Source organism: Lipotes vexillifer, unplaced genomic scaffold, assembly GCF_000442215.2.
Source record: "Lipotes vexillifer unplaced genomic scaffold, Lipotes_vexillifer_v1.1 scaffold69, whole genome shotgun sequence".
Classification (NCBI taxonomy): domain Eukaryota; kingdom Metazoa; phylum Chordata; class Mammalia; order Artiodactyla; family Lipotidae; genus Lipotes; species Lipotes vexillifer.
In genome coordinates, this window is record NW_006790942.1 from 179,302 (window position 1) to 193,801 (window position 14,500).

Consider the following 14,500-nt stretch of genomic DNA (forward strand, 5'->3'; position numbering starts at 1 on the left):
CTTCTTTTCCTGTTCACCAGCTGAGGTGAGCTGCTTTTTATTGAAAAGACACCTGTCGCGGCAGAGCAGGCTGAGTCTTCGCTTCCTAGGCAGCACCGTTCTTTCCAGTGTGTTTTACTCTCCATAGTGACCAGCCCAGCTGAGCCAGCACAGCTTAGGATGTGCTTGGTCACATCCTTCCCCCTTCTGTTTCCTTCTTACCTTGAGAAACAGTCTCACGATAGACACATACTTAGAAATCATAGTTCCAGATAGTGCTCTGGGGAGATGCCATGACCTTGCTTCATACGTGAACGCTTGCTGGTGGCACTCAGAGAGAGGAGGGCATGGAAAACTTGGGGTCCAGGGGAAAATGACTAGAGAAAAGTGAAAGGAGAAAGAAATGGAAACGAAATTAAACTATATAGCTAAGGCTCTGGTACTGTTTAAATGTTAATTTTTATACTCACTGTTAACCAGTTAGCTAGAGTGGTAATGAAAGTCATATTGGTGTCTGTTATTAGCAAGGCACTGTGCCAGACACTTCGGTTTTATCTCATTTAATTCATTTATTTTTTTAACTAAAAAGCAGAGAGTAATAAAAAAAAGTGTATTTACTACCTAGAATTAATAACGCATATTAATCTTTTATAATAAACAATACGGCAGATAAGTTTGAAATCCCCTGGGTTCCCTTCCTGAGTCACACTCCTCTTTCTCGCATGATTCAACAGTTACAACGAGTTTTCTGTGTGTCCTGCTAGTCCATATTTATGTACTTGTATGACATATGTACCTGTAACAATATTTTATTGGTCTTTGTGTTCAAGAAAAATAACATTATGGGTGTTAGGCTGTACATATCTGTTTACCCCTCTTGTATTTGAGATCTCTCCAAGCTGATGTGTACAGATCAGGTCCATTCACATAAGCTTCTGTAGAGTGTCTCTTCCATGAACCCACCACAGTTTACCCATTGGCTATGGACTGATGCTGGGTTTCCTCCTCTTACAAACAACACTGAGATGTGCAGCCTTGTCTAGATCTCCTGGTGCATGTGACAGAGTTCCTGGGTACATAGCTGGGATTTCCAGGTTATAGGCTATGCACACTCTCAACTTTATCTATCTTATTTAATTCTTAAAAATGTTAATCGAGGCAGGTGGCATGATCCCCAGTTTACACATGAGAAAAATGAGGTGTTGAAATGCTGTGTAACTTGGCCAACTTAATTGAGACCCAGTGATTGAATCCAGATCGAATTCCACCCATTTAAATCTAGAGCCCTAACTCCCATCAGTCCACAGAAATCCTCAACTTTGAACGTCCACGATCGTTAGAATACTTGCAGCCGGCCAGTCATACTGCGTCATTTCAAAGTAGACAATCAGAGCAGGTAATGAGGTGGAGAGGACCCCGTCATACACCTTTTGTTGTGATTTTTGAAAGGGTTCAAGTTTTGCAGTGAAAACATGCTTTGTGAAGTGATGGATCTGAGCTTTCCGTATGTGCAAGACTGTTTCTTTATGATAGAAAACTGCTTCTTACGTTGCTTAAAATGTACATATTAAATGCAACATGCAGGTTATATTGATTAAAAAAAAAAGATGTTACCATGAGCATGTTAGAGTCTGTATTTTACTTTGCAAAGTATCAAAATATAGACCATTTTCTCCAGGTGGAGAAGGCTATCTGAAAGTGATTCTCTTTTTCATGATAATTTTATTCACACTCGGACCATGTGTCTTTTAGACTTCATTTTTGCTTTTGTTCTTTTCTTCACCTTCTAGGTATAAAATCTGGTATATTAACTGTGAAAATTCTAGAGCTTCATGAGGAATGCACCATCCAAGTTGCAATGTGTGAGCAGTTATCGGGGCTGCAGGCTGACAGCTCTTCTCAGGGTGGGGCCCCTGGGACTGGCCTGAGGGTTCTCTTCGCCAAGGAGACTGCACGCTGCCTCCGGGGACTTCCACAAGACATCATCCGTATCTACCCTCCCTGGTGAGTGCAGAGAACTGATCCCCACAGTCCCCAACTGTGAGTTTGTCTCAAAAGACCTTTTTATCAGGAACATTTTTGTCACTTTATTATACAGTAATGCCAGGGGATGGAGCCAGGATTCGACATAGATTTTATGTAACAGAAGCTCTGAACTGTCTCTGATGACTCGTTTGTATTTCTGGTAGCAAATTTTTGATAATTTGGCGGGGGTGGGGAGGTGGTGAGGGAGAAACAAGCACATCAGGAGTCCTGCTTAAGTGGTGTGTTGTTATGAAATCTGGCTGTTTTTGTTTTTATCTTTCTTAGAAATATAATTTTCGTAAGAGTGATTATGTGACAATAGGATAATACACATTAATTTAATACTTCTTTGCTAATTACTTTACGGGGGTAAAAATCACGAATTAAGACATAATAGGGTTTGATCTTCAGGGCATAAGTGGTCGTTAGTGGATCAGAAATTATTTTTGAGGATACCATGTTTGTTTTCTTCTGCATAGGGTATTAATTTTTACCACCAAAAGAAGAGGGAAGGTTTAAGCAGACTTGTTTTAAGGGCTGTTCATTTTATTGACAGTTTTTACGTTTCATTCATCTGTTAAATTCTTAGGTTTGAATTCAGCTTAAAGATCTTTAAGTTAAACTTCTTCCCCAGGGGAGGGATCTTTTCATTGTGTCCATAGTGAGTGATCATCAGTCTCTATAATTAAATTCTTCCACAGACAGGCTGAGGATATCAGAGGGTAACCTGCATTACTTTATTTTATTTAAATTTCTAATACATTTTTAAATTGAACAATATAATATACAATATAGAATTGTACACAGATTATAAGTATGCATTTCATCAAGTAATCACAAAATGAGTACATTTCTGTCCAGTCCAAGAAATAGAATGCAGTTCATACCTGAGACTGCAACGCTCTCCCCTTTCCTTCCTCTCCCTCCTGCTCCAGGTGACCGTGATCCTGACTTCTGATGCAGTAGACACCTTTGAATGTGGGTTTTGTGCTTCTCAATACATTGTGACCATAATAACTTGTACAGCTTAGAGCTGTTTCCACTGCTGACAGTTTCTCAGCAGTCACGTCAATACCACCGGCAACATTTTTATGACAGCACGTTATAATTTCTTTACTCTTTCCATATTCTCAGCATATAGTATATATCCATTCTTTTGCTAACATAAATAACTCTTTAATAGATATTCATATATACGTATTTACATATTTCGGGTTATTTCTCAGAGTAGATTTTAGGAACTGTTTCAGTGGATTAAAGGATATACCTTTTTTTTGGCTTTTAATTAATTTTTATTGGAGTACACTTGCTTTACAATGTTGTGTTAGTTTCTACTGCACAGCAAAATGAATCAGCTATACATATATCCCCTCTTTTTTGGATTTCCTTCCCATTTAGGTCACCACAGTGCAGTGAGTAGAGTTCCCTGTGCTATATAGTATATTCTCATTAGTTGTCTATTTTATACATAGCATCAGTAGTGTATATGGGTCAGTCCCAAAAGGGTATACATTTTGTTGTTGCTGTTACTGCTGTGATTTCTTGATACAGTTAAGTAAACTGTAAACCTCATAGTAGAGTACCTGCTGCTGGTCAAACTGAATACTTTCTCTTATATTTATTTACTGATGACAGCTTCTCTTTTGCAAATTGTTTTTCTTAACTTTTACTCATATATTCATTGGGGTCCGGGGGATATTCTTATCAATTCATATGTCTGTTTTGTATAGTAAAACTTTTCTATTTATACAATTATGTTACTTATGATAACAGTTTTGTTTTTTCCTTCCTAATACTTATGCTTCTTTACCTGTTTTATGTCTTATTGCATGGGCTAGAACTTGCAAATCAAAACTTTTTCACTACTGTATTCCTAGTGACTAGAATAATGCTTGGCCTATGGTAGACATTCAGTAACTATATGATTAATGTTGAGTATTAGATAATCATCAAGATGTTATCAGTCTTGTTATGTTCCCTGTTCGAATGAGAGGATGTATCAATGTATTTCATTGATTTGTACATTTGCTAAGAAGCATTTTTTGCTGTTTACTTACTGTATAATAAGCCTTGTGCTAAATAATGGGTAAACAGTATTCAAAATGAATGACAAATCATCTCTGCCCTTGAGGGACTCACTTTATGGTGGAAGAGAAAGGTAAAATAAACATGTGATAAAGACTCTAGGAAGTATAATAATAGAGGTCTGTACAAAGGTGTGAGAGCAGTGAAGAGGTAAGCATGAGTGATAGGTCGGTAGGGGAGAGACAGAGAGCGAGAGAGAGAGAGAGAGAGAGAGAGAGAGAGAGAGAGAGAGAGAGAGAGTGTGTGTGTGTGTGTGTGTATACTGGGGAGAGAGCGGATTGAGGTAGCTTCCTGGAGTTGCTGATTATCTATCTAAGTTATGAAGGCTAAGTTGGAAAGAACCAAAGAAGGGGCTGTGAGGGCATTTGCAGTAGAGGAGGCTGAATTAGCAAAGAACAAGAGGCCAGAGTGGCATGGTGTATGCAGGAATATACATAGTTCATATGGATGAAGGGGAATTCTGCAGCAGGAGTGGCAGCAAGTGAGGATGGAGAACATGTGTACAGTGTTAAAGAGCTGGTTGTTAAATCCTCCCTGCTGTCTAGGAAAGGAAGGATGTGATCTTACTCACAGTTTGAAAATTGTGCAGGATAACTTAGAAGGAGGCCAGAGTAAAGGCATCCAGGAGACTTTGGGAGTAGCTCAAGTGTGCGGGAAGATGATGACTTGGACTAGGATGGTAAACAGTAGATTCAGTACGTATCTCAGAGTTGGCAGCAACAGGATGTGCTGATGGATTTGATGTGGTTTGTGAAGGAGAGACAAGAAACAAGATTCCTCTGAGTTTCTGGCTTGAGGAAACAAGTGAGTTAGGGCACCATGTAGTAAAATGGGGAGACTTGGGGCAGATTTTGATGGCACAGTCAGCAGTACCTTCTTGACACGAGCAATACCTAAAGCCCTGAGTAAACACAAGAGAGACTGTGATGCCCAAAGAGAAACTGTCAGCTGGTCTGGTTTTCAGTGTAAGCCATGTGTGGTAACTGCCGAGGTAGAGCCCTCAGGCTTGTTCACAGCTGCTTTTGTTCCTGCTCCGTCTTTGCCACCTGGGATTCTGTGAGATGAAGAAATTGCTAGGAGTAAAGCAATGCTGAAGGTGGAAGGTTTGTTTATAGGGTGAGATTATCTTCCTGTTATGACAGCCAGTCTTTTCCCACCAAAATTACAGTGTCTTCAGAGGAAATAAATAGAAAAGAAACTAATGCAGTGTGTAAATGAAAAAATGAGCACCATGACGGTAATCTGGATAATCTGAAAAACTAGAGGGAGGAAGAGAAGGAAATCTGTCACTCATGCTTACATGAGAAAGAAGGAGAAGCAGGTGTCAGCTCTTGCTCCATGGGGCACTTTTCCATAGGGTCTTCATAGGAATATGAGCAGAAGGCCTTGTGCTTAAATAACTTTGGGAAAGGCTGGCTAAATGCGTGCTAGTTACTGTATTACAGGAGTGCTCAGAGTATCTAATATGAAAATGTGCATTATGATTCACAGTAGAGGGAAGCAGAAGAAGAGGGGAGCATACAAACAAGTGACCACTGTCTTCCTAGTCTAAGAAAGTGGATCAGGAGGGCAACTAAGGAGAGTGGTGTCTCAGAACATAGAGCAGGGAGTTCCAGGAACCCACACCTCCACCTAAACAGCTGCTGCACGGGCAGGAACCATGTGAAGCATGACTTTAGAATTCTATAGAGTTGAACATTTGTGGTCTAGGGAAGATTTTGGTAAAGAATACAGGGAGGGGGAGGGGTAAGCTGGGACGAAGTGAGAGAGTGGCATGGACATGTACACACTACCAAATGTAAAATAGCTAGCTAGTGGGAAGCAGCCGCATAGCACAGGGAGATCAGCTCGGTGCTTTGTGACCACCTAGAGGGGTGGGATAGGGAGGGTGGGAGGGAGGGAGACGCAAGAGGGAGGGGATATGGGGACATATGTATACATATAGCTGATTCACTTTGTTATAAAGCAGAAACTAACACATCATTGTAAAGCAATTATACTCCAATAAAGATGTTAAAAAAAAAAAGGGCAATTTCAGCTGCTGGTAGCAGCTACTGTCCCACATCACCCATCCCCACAATCCTGGTGCAGAATGCTAGAGCCAGGGTGGGCAGTATATCAGGGTTTGTACTGATTGATGAATGAAGCTTTGATCACTGAGGCGCTGGCACAGAGGCTAGTGGACATTTTTCCAGTCCCTTCACAGGCTGAAGTGGTTTCCAGGAGAGTTAAAGAGACAGTACATGTCTACCTCCCTGCTGTTTGGAACCAAACATTTAAGTGAATCTTTGTCAGGTCTAGCTGATGACAGAGACAATGAAACAAAAATACCACTTTGCTACACAAGACAAGGAGCACACAACTTACAAAATAGTATGGAAAATTCATAAATGGATGAATCCAGCTCTCAGTAAGTTAAGCTTCAGCAGCCCCTGTGGAATGGAAGAATTAAATTCCCCGAGTTACCCCAAAATAATACTGAAATGCCCAATTTTCAACAAAAATTACAAAATATACAAAGAAATGGAAGAATTGGTGCATTCACAGGAAAAAAAGCTGACATCGCTGAGGAAGCCCAGACATTGGAATTATTAGTCAGGTATGTGAAATCAACTGTCTTAAATATTTCCAGTGAGTTAAAGGTTTACTATATATTAAAAACTAAAGGAAATCAGGAAAATAATATGTGAGCAAAATGAAAATATAAGTAAAGATAGAGAAATTATAAAAAGCAAAGAGAAATTCTGGAGCTGAAGAGTATTGGGTTGGCCAAAAAGTTTGTTGAGTTTTTTCCATAAGGTGGCTCTAGTAGCGCTTAGTTGTCTTTTAACTTCATTCGAAACAATTTTGTTAGACTGTGTGGTGATAGCTGTCATATCAGTGCAATTAAAAAAAACTTACCAAAATTGGTGAGTTTTTGTGTAGCCATTTTAATATTGAAGATGGAGGAAAAAAGCAACATTTTTGGCATATTATGCTTTATAATTTCAAGAAAGGTAAAAACGCAAAAAAAGATTTGTGCAGTGTATGGAGAAGGTGCTGTGACTGATTGAACATGTCAAAGGTGGTTTGCGAAGTTTTGTGTTGGAGATTTCTCTCTGGATGATGCTCCATGGTTGAGTAGACCAGTTGTAGTTGACAGTGATCAAATCAAGACATCAGTTGAGAACAATCAAAGTTATACCACGCGGGAGACAGCCAACATACAATATCCAAATCAAGTGTTGAAAATCATTTGTACCAGCTTGGTTATGTTAGTCACTTTGATGTTTGGGTTCCACATAAGTTAAACGAAATAAAACATTCTTGACCATATTTCCACATGCGATTCTCTACTGAAACGTAAGGAAAATGTTCCATCTTTAAAACATATAGTGACAGGCAAAGAAAAGTGAATACTGTACAGTAATGTGGAACGGAAGAGATAGTGGGCCAAGTGAAATGAACCACCACCAGCCACGCCAAAGCCTGGTCTTCATCCAAAGAAGGTGGTTTTGCGTATATGGTGGGATTGGAAGGGAGTCCTCTATTATGAGCTCCTTCCGGAAAACCAAACAATTAATTCCAACGAGTACTGCTCCCAGTGAGACCAACTGAAAGCAGCACTCGACAAAAAGTGTCTGGAATTAGTCAACAGAAAATGCATAATCTTCCATCAGGATAACGCAAAACCTCATGTTTCTTTGATGACCAGGCAAAAACTGTTACAGCTTGGCTGGGAAGTTCTGATTCATCCACTGTATCCCCCAGACATTGCACCTTAGGATTTCCATTTATTTTAGTCTTCACAAAATTCTCTTAATGGAAGAAATTTCGATTCCCTGGAAGACTGTAAAAGGCGCCTGGAACAGTTCTTTGCTCAAAAAGATAAAAAGTTTTGGGAGGATGGGATTTGAAGTTGCCTAAAAAATGGCAGAAGGTAGTGGAACAAAACGGTGAATACATTGTTAAATAAAGTTCTTGGTGAAAATGAAAAAATGTATCTGTTATTTTTACTTAAAAACCAAAGGAACTTTTTGGCCAACCCAAATACAATAACTTAAATTTTAAGACTCACTAGAGAGGTTCTACAACAGATTTAAACAAGTGAAACAAAAGATAAGTGAACTTGAAGATAAGACAATTGAACTTATATAGTCTGAGGAACAGAAAGAAAAATGAAAAGACCCTGAGAGACCTGTGGGATATGTCTGTCAAATAGAGAAACATGTGCATATAGGAGTCCTAGAAGAAGAGAGGAAACATCAGAAAAAGTATTTGAAGAAATAATGGATGAAACCCCCCCCCCCCCCGATCTGATGAAAGACATAAATATACATATCCAGGGAGGTAAGTGATCTCCAAACACAATAAAATCAAAGAGATCCACACCAAGACATGTTGTAGTGAAATTGTCAAGATCTAAAGACAAAAACTTTTGAAAGCAGAAATATAAAAGGAACTTGTCATGTACAAGGGATCCTCAATAATATTAAGAGCTGATATCTCATTGAAAACTGTGGGGTCATGGATGCGACTAGAGATTATCATACTAAGTGAGGTTAAGTCAGAGAAAGACATACCATATGATATCACTTATATGTGGAATCTAGAATATGGCACAAATGAACCTATTTACAAAACAAGCAAACTCACAGACAGAGAGAACAGACTTGTGGTTACCAAGGGGGAGGCAGGGTGGGGGAGGGATGGACTAGGAGTTTGGGGTTAGTAGGTGCAAACTGTTACATACAGAATGGATAAACAGGGTCGTACTTTTTAGCACAGGGAACTGTATTCAATATCCTGTGATAAACCATAATGGAAAAGAATATAAAAAAGAATGTATATATATGCGTATAACTGAGTCACTTTGTTGTACAGCAGAAATTAACACAGCATTGTAAGTCAACTAGACTTCAATAAAAAAGTAAGTAAAAAGTCTCATTTTAGGGCTTCCCTGGTGGTGCAGTGGTTGAGAGTCCGCCTGCCGATGCAGGGGACACGGGTTTGTGCCCCGGTCCGGGAGGATCCCACATGCCACAGAGCGGCTGGGCCCGTGAGCCATGGCTGCTGGGCCTACGCGGCCGGAGCCTGTGCTCCGCAGCAGGAGAGGCCACTACGGTGAGAGGCCCGTGTACCACAAAAAAAAAAAAAAAAAAGTCTCATTTTAAATGGCATTTTATTGATGACTACTAATGCTGAGCCTATGCATGCTGTGTTTTTTGTATATCATCTTTGAGAATTCCTGGAATAATGCCCACTTATAGGTAATGTATATCATTTTTACGTATTGTTGGAATTAATCTCCTAATATCTAGTTTAGAATTTTTGCATCTGTATGCATGAGAGAAATTGGCTTACACTGCCCTTTCTTGTAATGTCCCTATTGGTTTCAAAATTATTAGGGCCTTATAAAATAAACTGGGACATGTTTAAAACAAACAAAAAAACCTGTGGGGTCAGAAAGCAGTTGATGACATATTTAAAACCAGAAAGGAAAAAAAAAAAAACCAAACCTGTCAACCAAGAATTATCTCTCTGGTAAAACTACCCTTCAAGAATGAAAGAGAAATTAAGACATTTCCAGATATCAATAGCTGAACAGCATTTATTACCAGTAGACCTACCTTAGGAGAGAAATACTAAAGGGAGTCCTTCAGGCTGAAACGAAAGGATACTAAACAGCAACTTGAGGACTTCCCTGGTGGTCCAGTGGTTAAGGCTTTACCTTCCAATGCAGGGGGTGTGGGTTTGATCCCTGGTTGGAGAGCTACGATCCCACATGCCTCGCAGCCAAAAACCAAAACATAAAACAGAAGCAATATTGTAACAAATTCAGTAAAGACTTAAAAAAATTAAATGGTCCACATCAAAAAACATCTAAAAAAAAAAAAAAGAGGCAACTTGAACCCAAGAAAAAATGAAAAACATTGGGAAAAGTAACTACAAAGGTAAATATAAAAGGCAATGTTATTGTATTTTTGGTATTGTTTGTAATGTTCTTTCTCCTGTATGATTTAAGAGAAATATTCATATACTTTATAAATCTGTGTTAATGAGAATACAGTGTATACAGATGTAATCTTGGTATTTTCCAAAATAGGTTGTTACACTTAGTAATTGTAATTCTAAGGTAAAAGTTAAGAAAATAACTCAAAAATGTAGACAAAGGGAGAAAATAATTAAAATAGTGCAATACCAAAAAAAAAAAATCCCACCTAAGTTAAAAAAAGAAAAGCAGTTATGAAGAAACTGAAGAACAAAAAGTAAAACGTATAAGGCATACAGAAAACAATAGCTAAATGGTAGAAATAAAACCTTCCTTATCAGTAATCACATTAAATGTAAAACGATGAAACCGAACTATTAAAAGTTAGAGCCTAGCAGATTGGATTTTAAAAAAAAAAAAGAAAAGAAAAAAAACAGGTTTTATCTATATGCTGTCTACAAGAAACTCGATTTGGATATAGGTCACAAAGTGGTTGAAAGTAAAACAAACAAATATATATCTCATACAAATAGGAACTAAAAGAGAACCTGGGCGGATGTATTATTGTCAGGAAAAATAGATTTTAAATTAAAAAAAAAGTTATGAGAAATGAAGGATATTATATATTGGTAAAAGATTCAATATAAGATGTAACAATTCTAAACATACATGTACCTAACAAAGGAGCCCCAAAAATATATGAAGCAAAAATTGAAAGAATTGAAAATAGTCAAATCTACAGTAAATAGTTGGAGACTTCAGTATCCCACTTTCAATGATGAACAGAACGAACAGGAGGTCAATAAGGAAACAGAAGACTTGAATGACACAATAAACCAATTAGACCTAACAAGTATGTAGAGAGCACTCTTATCTCAAAACAGCAAAATATATATTCTTCTTAATTGTGCATAGAAGGTTCTCCAACTAAACCCAGATGTTAGGGCACAAAAGTTGTTACAGACTGAATTGAATTGTGTTCCCTTTAAATTCATATACTGAAGTTCTAACCCCCACTATACCTCACATTGTGACTATACAGCAAGTCCCCTATAGACGCGTTCGTAAGTCCAGTTTGCTCGTAAGTCCAACAAAGTTAGCCTAGGTATCCAAGTAACACAATCTGCTATATAGTACTGCACTTTAATAGGTTTATAATAGTTTTCACACAAATAACACATTAAAAAACACAGAAAAAAACCTGTTTAATCTTCCAGTACAGTACCTTGAAAAGTACAGTAGTACAGTACAACAGCTGGCATCCAGGGGCTGGCATCGAGTGAACAGGCAAGAAGAGTCACTGACTGGAGGAGGGAGAGGCGGTGAGAGATGGTAGAGCTGAAGGATCGTCAGCAATAGCAGACGGAGGGCGAGCTACAATTTCATTCACGCCTGACACTGATGGCACAGGTTCTGGTTCTTTGCTGGATTCAATTCTGTCTACCCCATTGAAAAAACGGTCCAGTGATGTCTGGGGAGTAGCTCTTTTTTTCTCGTCATAGATGACATGGTAGCACTGGATTGCATTCTGAATGGCTGCTGTGATCTTCATGTACCGTTCTACGTTCGGGTCCTGTGCCTCAAAAACTAACAGTGCCTCCTCAAATAAAATCCCCTTGCCGTTTCCCGCGTTGCAGATCTCTTCTTAGCACTACCAGCTGCATCACCGCTGCTTTTACTCTTGCTTCCGGACATCCTGGGCTTGAAATAAAGATAGTATACCCTATATAGTGCTGTACAGTAAGGTACGCAGAACCACAACCGCTTGTAGAGGATGCACCCGTGTGACAGTGCACACCAGACACGTGAACTAACTTACATGATTGGACATGCAAGTGCATGTTCGCATCTTTGAAAGTTCGCAAACTTGAAGGTTCATACATAGGGCACTACTGTACTAATTCCTTGCCCCTTTAGCTCTGTGATGTAGGCTAATTGTAAGTCCAGCCTTTAGGCAGCAACTGGAAAAGTCAGGATATTAGATATGCAGGGGCAAGCTCTTTGATTGCCATGATTCTCCTTTTCCACAGGTGTGACAGAGCATTAATAGCTATCTCATTGGCTTGTTCAAGGAGATTATGAAAGTGTCATGTGTAAGCACCCAGAAGGCTGCCAGTAAGTAGTAGCAGCTCAAGAAATGGTATCTGAGGTTGAACTGTAATGATTAAGTTGGAAACACCAGTCAGTGGCATCTGAGTTCCCCACTCGTTGCCTTCTGTTTCTCCTCTCTGTTAGGCACCTCACCCCTCACTTATCTTAACTGCCCATCCCTGGACAATCGCCTCTACCCCAGTACTTCTGATTCTCCACGTACCTAAGTCAGCAGTTCACATTTATTTGTTTATGTATTCTGTCTTGTCCAAAATGGATTTTTTTTTTTTTTTTTTTTTTTTTGTGATCTTTGGCTAGTGTCCTTGGTATTTTGAAGTGAACTTTTTTTGTTTTGTTTTTTTTTGCGGTACGCGGGCGTCTCACTGTCGTGGCCTCTCCCGGTGCGGAGCACAGGCTCCGGACGCGCAGGCCCAGCGGCCACGGCTCACGGGCCCAGCCGCTCCGCGGCATGTGGGATCTTCCCAGACCGGGGCACGAACCCGCGTCCCCCGCATCGGCAGGCGGACTCTCAACCACCGCGCCACCAGGGAAGCCCCAAAATGGATTTTAAGTGGCCTTAAAAGTATAAGGTTTCAGTGAATATGGGAATCTACACGCAAGAGAATCAGGCAAGCAGTGGTAAAGGAGGAGACTCATTCAACACGGAGGCTCAAGGCTCTGCGTGCAGACGGGCCCAGTACACACAAAAAGCACTGCCACGTCCGGTAGTGATCCCTTAGAAAAGTGTTCTTAAAAGGAAAAGGACACAGCTGTAATACAGAAATAGAACTAGAAAGTGTAGCAAATATAATAACCAGTTGAGTGGGGATTCTTTCTCTTAACATCTGTTTGTGCAAGCTGCCAGCATAGGAGCTCAGCGCTATTCAGTGAGATTGTGGATTGTATAGTGTTTATCGGCTCTCTTATCTTGGGAATGTTTTGAGCATCTGTGAGCATAGTACCTAAATGCGTAAAATGGAGATAAAGATACCTCAAGGGGTATGTTAAACTTAATGAAACAGTGTGTCTGTTACTAGTGTCAGTAGGGTAGTCGCTCAGTGAATTTTAGCTATTTGTTCACATTAATTGCTAGAGCTTTCTACAACACAGATGATTTTTAAAAAATCTGTTAGTGATATACTTAATGCAGGAGTACTTTTTAGGATATCTAGAGGAAAGCATAAAAGAGGAATAATTTTAAGCTAATCCTTGTTAACATTTCTTTTTGGCTGTCTCTTGATAAGTATTAGGTCGCAGTGAGTTTAAAGTTATGCTGCTGACATATTTTCATTCTTTGTTTCACTCAGCAGATATGTTTAGAGTGGCCAGTGCTGGGGGTACAATCATGTCAGTACCATAACAGAGTTGCCACTGCAGTAGCGGTGACAGTCCTGTAAGCAGCCAGCCACAGCATGGTGGGTGGGAGAATGTGCAGTGACAATCAGGAGCTCAGGAAGGCAGAGGGAGCCCTGAGACAGGCAGCCTCAGGAAGGTAGAGCTGCGCAGAGGTTTGAAGAGTGAGCAGGAGGGTCCGTCTAGCTAGGATTGGGGGCAGTAACTCGCTCCAGGAGCCTGTGGAGGAGGCTGATTGTAGAGAGGAAGGGGTGTGGCTGTGGGTGAAGCTAGCAGCATCTGGGCCCTGAAGGGTTTGTACTGCGTGCCCGGTACAGACTTAGTCTGGAAATTAAAGGAGGTAGCAGAGCACTTAATTAGGTCTGCATTTAGAAAATTCACCAGAAATACTGTGAAGAATTAGTTGGAGCAGGGGTGGAGCACTGTGCCTGCTGACGTGCACACTTCTGAGGAGGTTCTTGCAGTGAGCAGGTAAAGGGCAGTGAAAGGGCTAGCCAGTCCAGACAGCAGCCGTGAGGAGAAGCAACTGGGCCCTGAGAGTACCAGGAGGATGGGTGGAGGGGAGACAACTCTCTTAGCCTGAAAATTGGGTTTTCTAATCTCACAGACGGTAGCACCTGCACAAAGATAGAGAACAGGTGGGACAGACTCAGGATCGTCTCCGTTTCTGGTTAACAGAAATCAGCCAACTGCATTAAGGTCAGCTGAGCTGAGGTTGATGCAAGTGGGGAGCCTAAGAGAGATGTGCGCCTGTACCGAGTGCCCACTCAGCTCTTCCCCTGCTGCTGCAACAAGTTACCGCAGACTGGGTGGCTAATGAACAACAGAAATTCCTATTTCAAGAGTGCTGGGGGCTGGAAGTCCAGGTCAGGGCCTGGCAGATTCAGTGTCTGGTTAGGACTGTTCCCTGGCTCATCGATGGCCATCTTCTCCCTGTATCCTCACATGGCAGAAGGGGCTGAGGAGCTCTCTGGGGTCTCTTTAACAGGGCACTAA

General features: G+C 40.5%; 1 protein-coding gene across 1 annotated transcript in view; it reads left to right on the forward strand.

Annotated features, from left to right (window-relative positions):
• SPIDR (scaffold protein involved in DNA repair) overlaps nt 1-14,500 on the forward strand; it is a 325,369-nt gene that overhangs the window by 125,630 nt on the left and 185,239 nt on the right. The window contains exon 10 of the mRNA XM_007464058.1: nt 1,770-1,983. Coding sequence (XP_007464120.1) covers nt 1,770-1,983 — 214 coding nt within the window. The remainder of the gene's footprint in view (nt 1-1,769; nt 1,984-14,500) is intronic.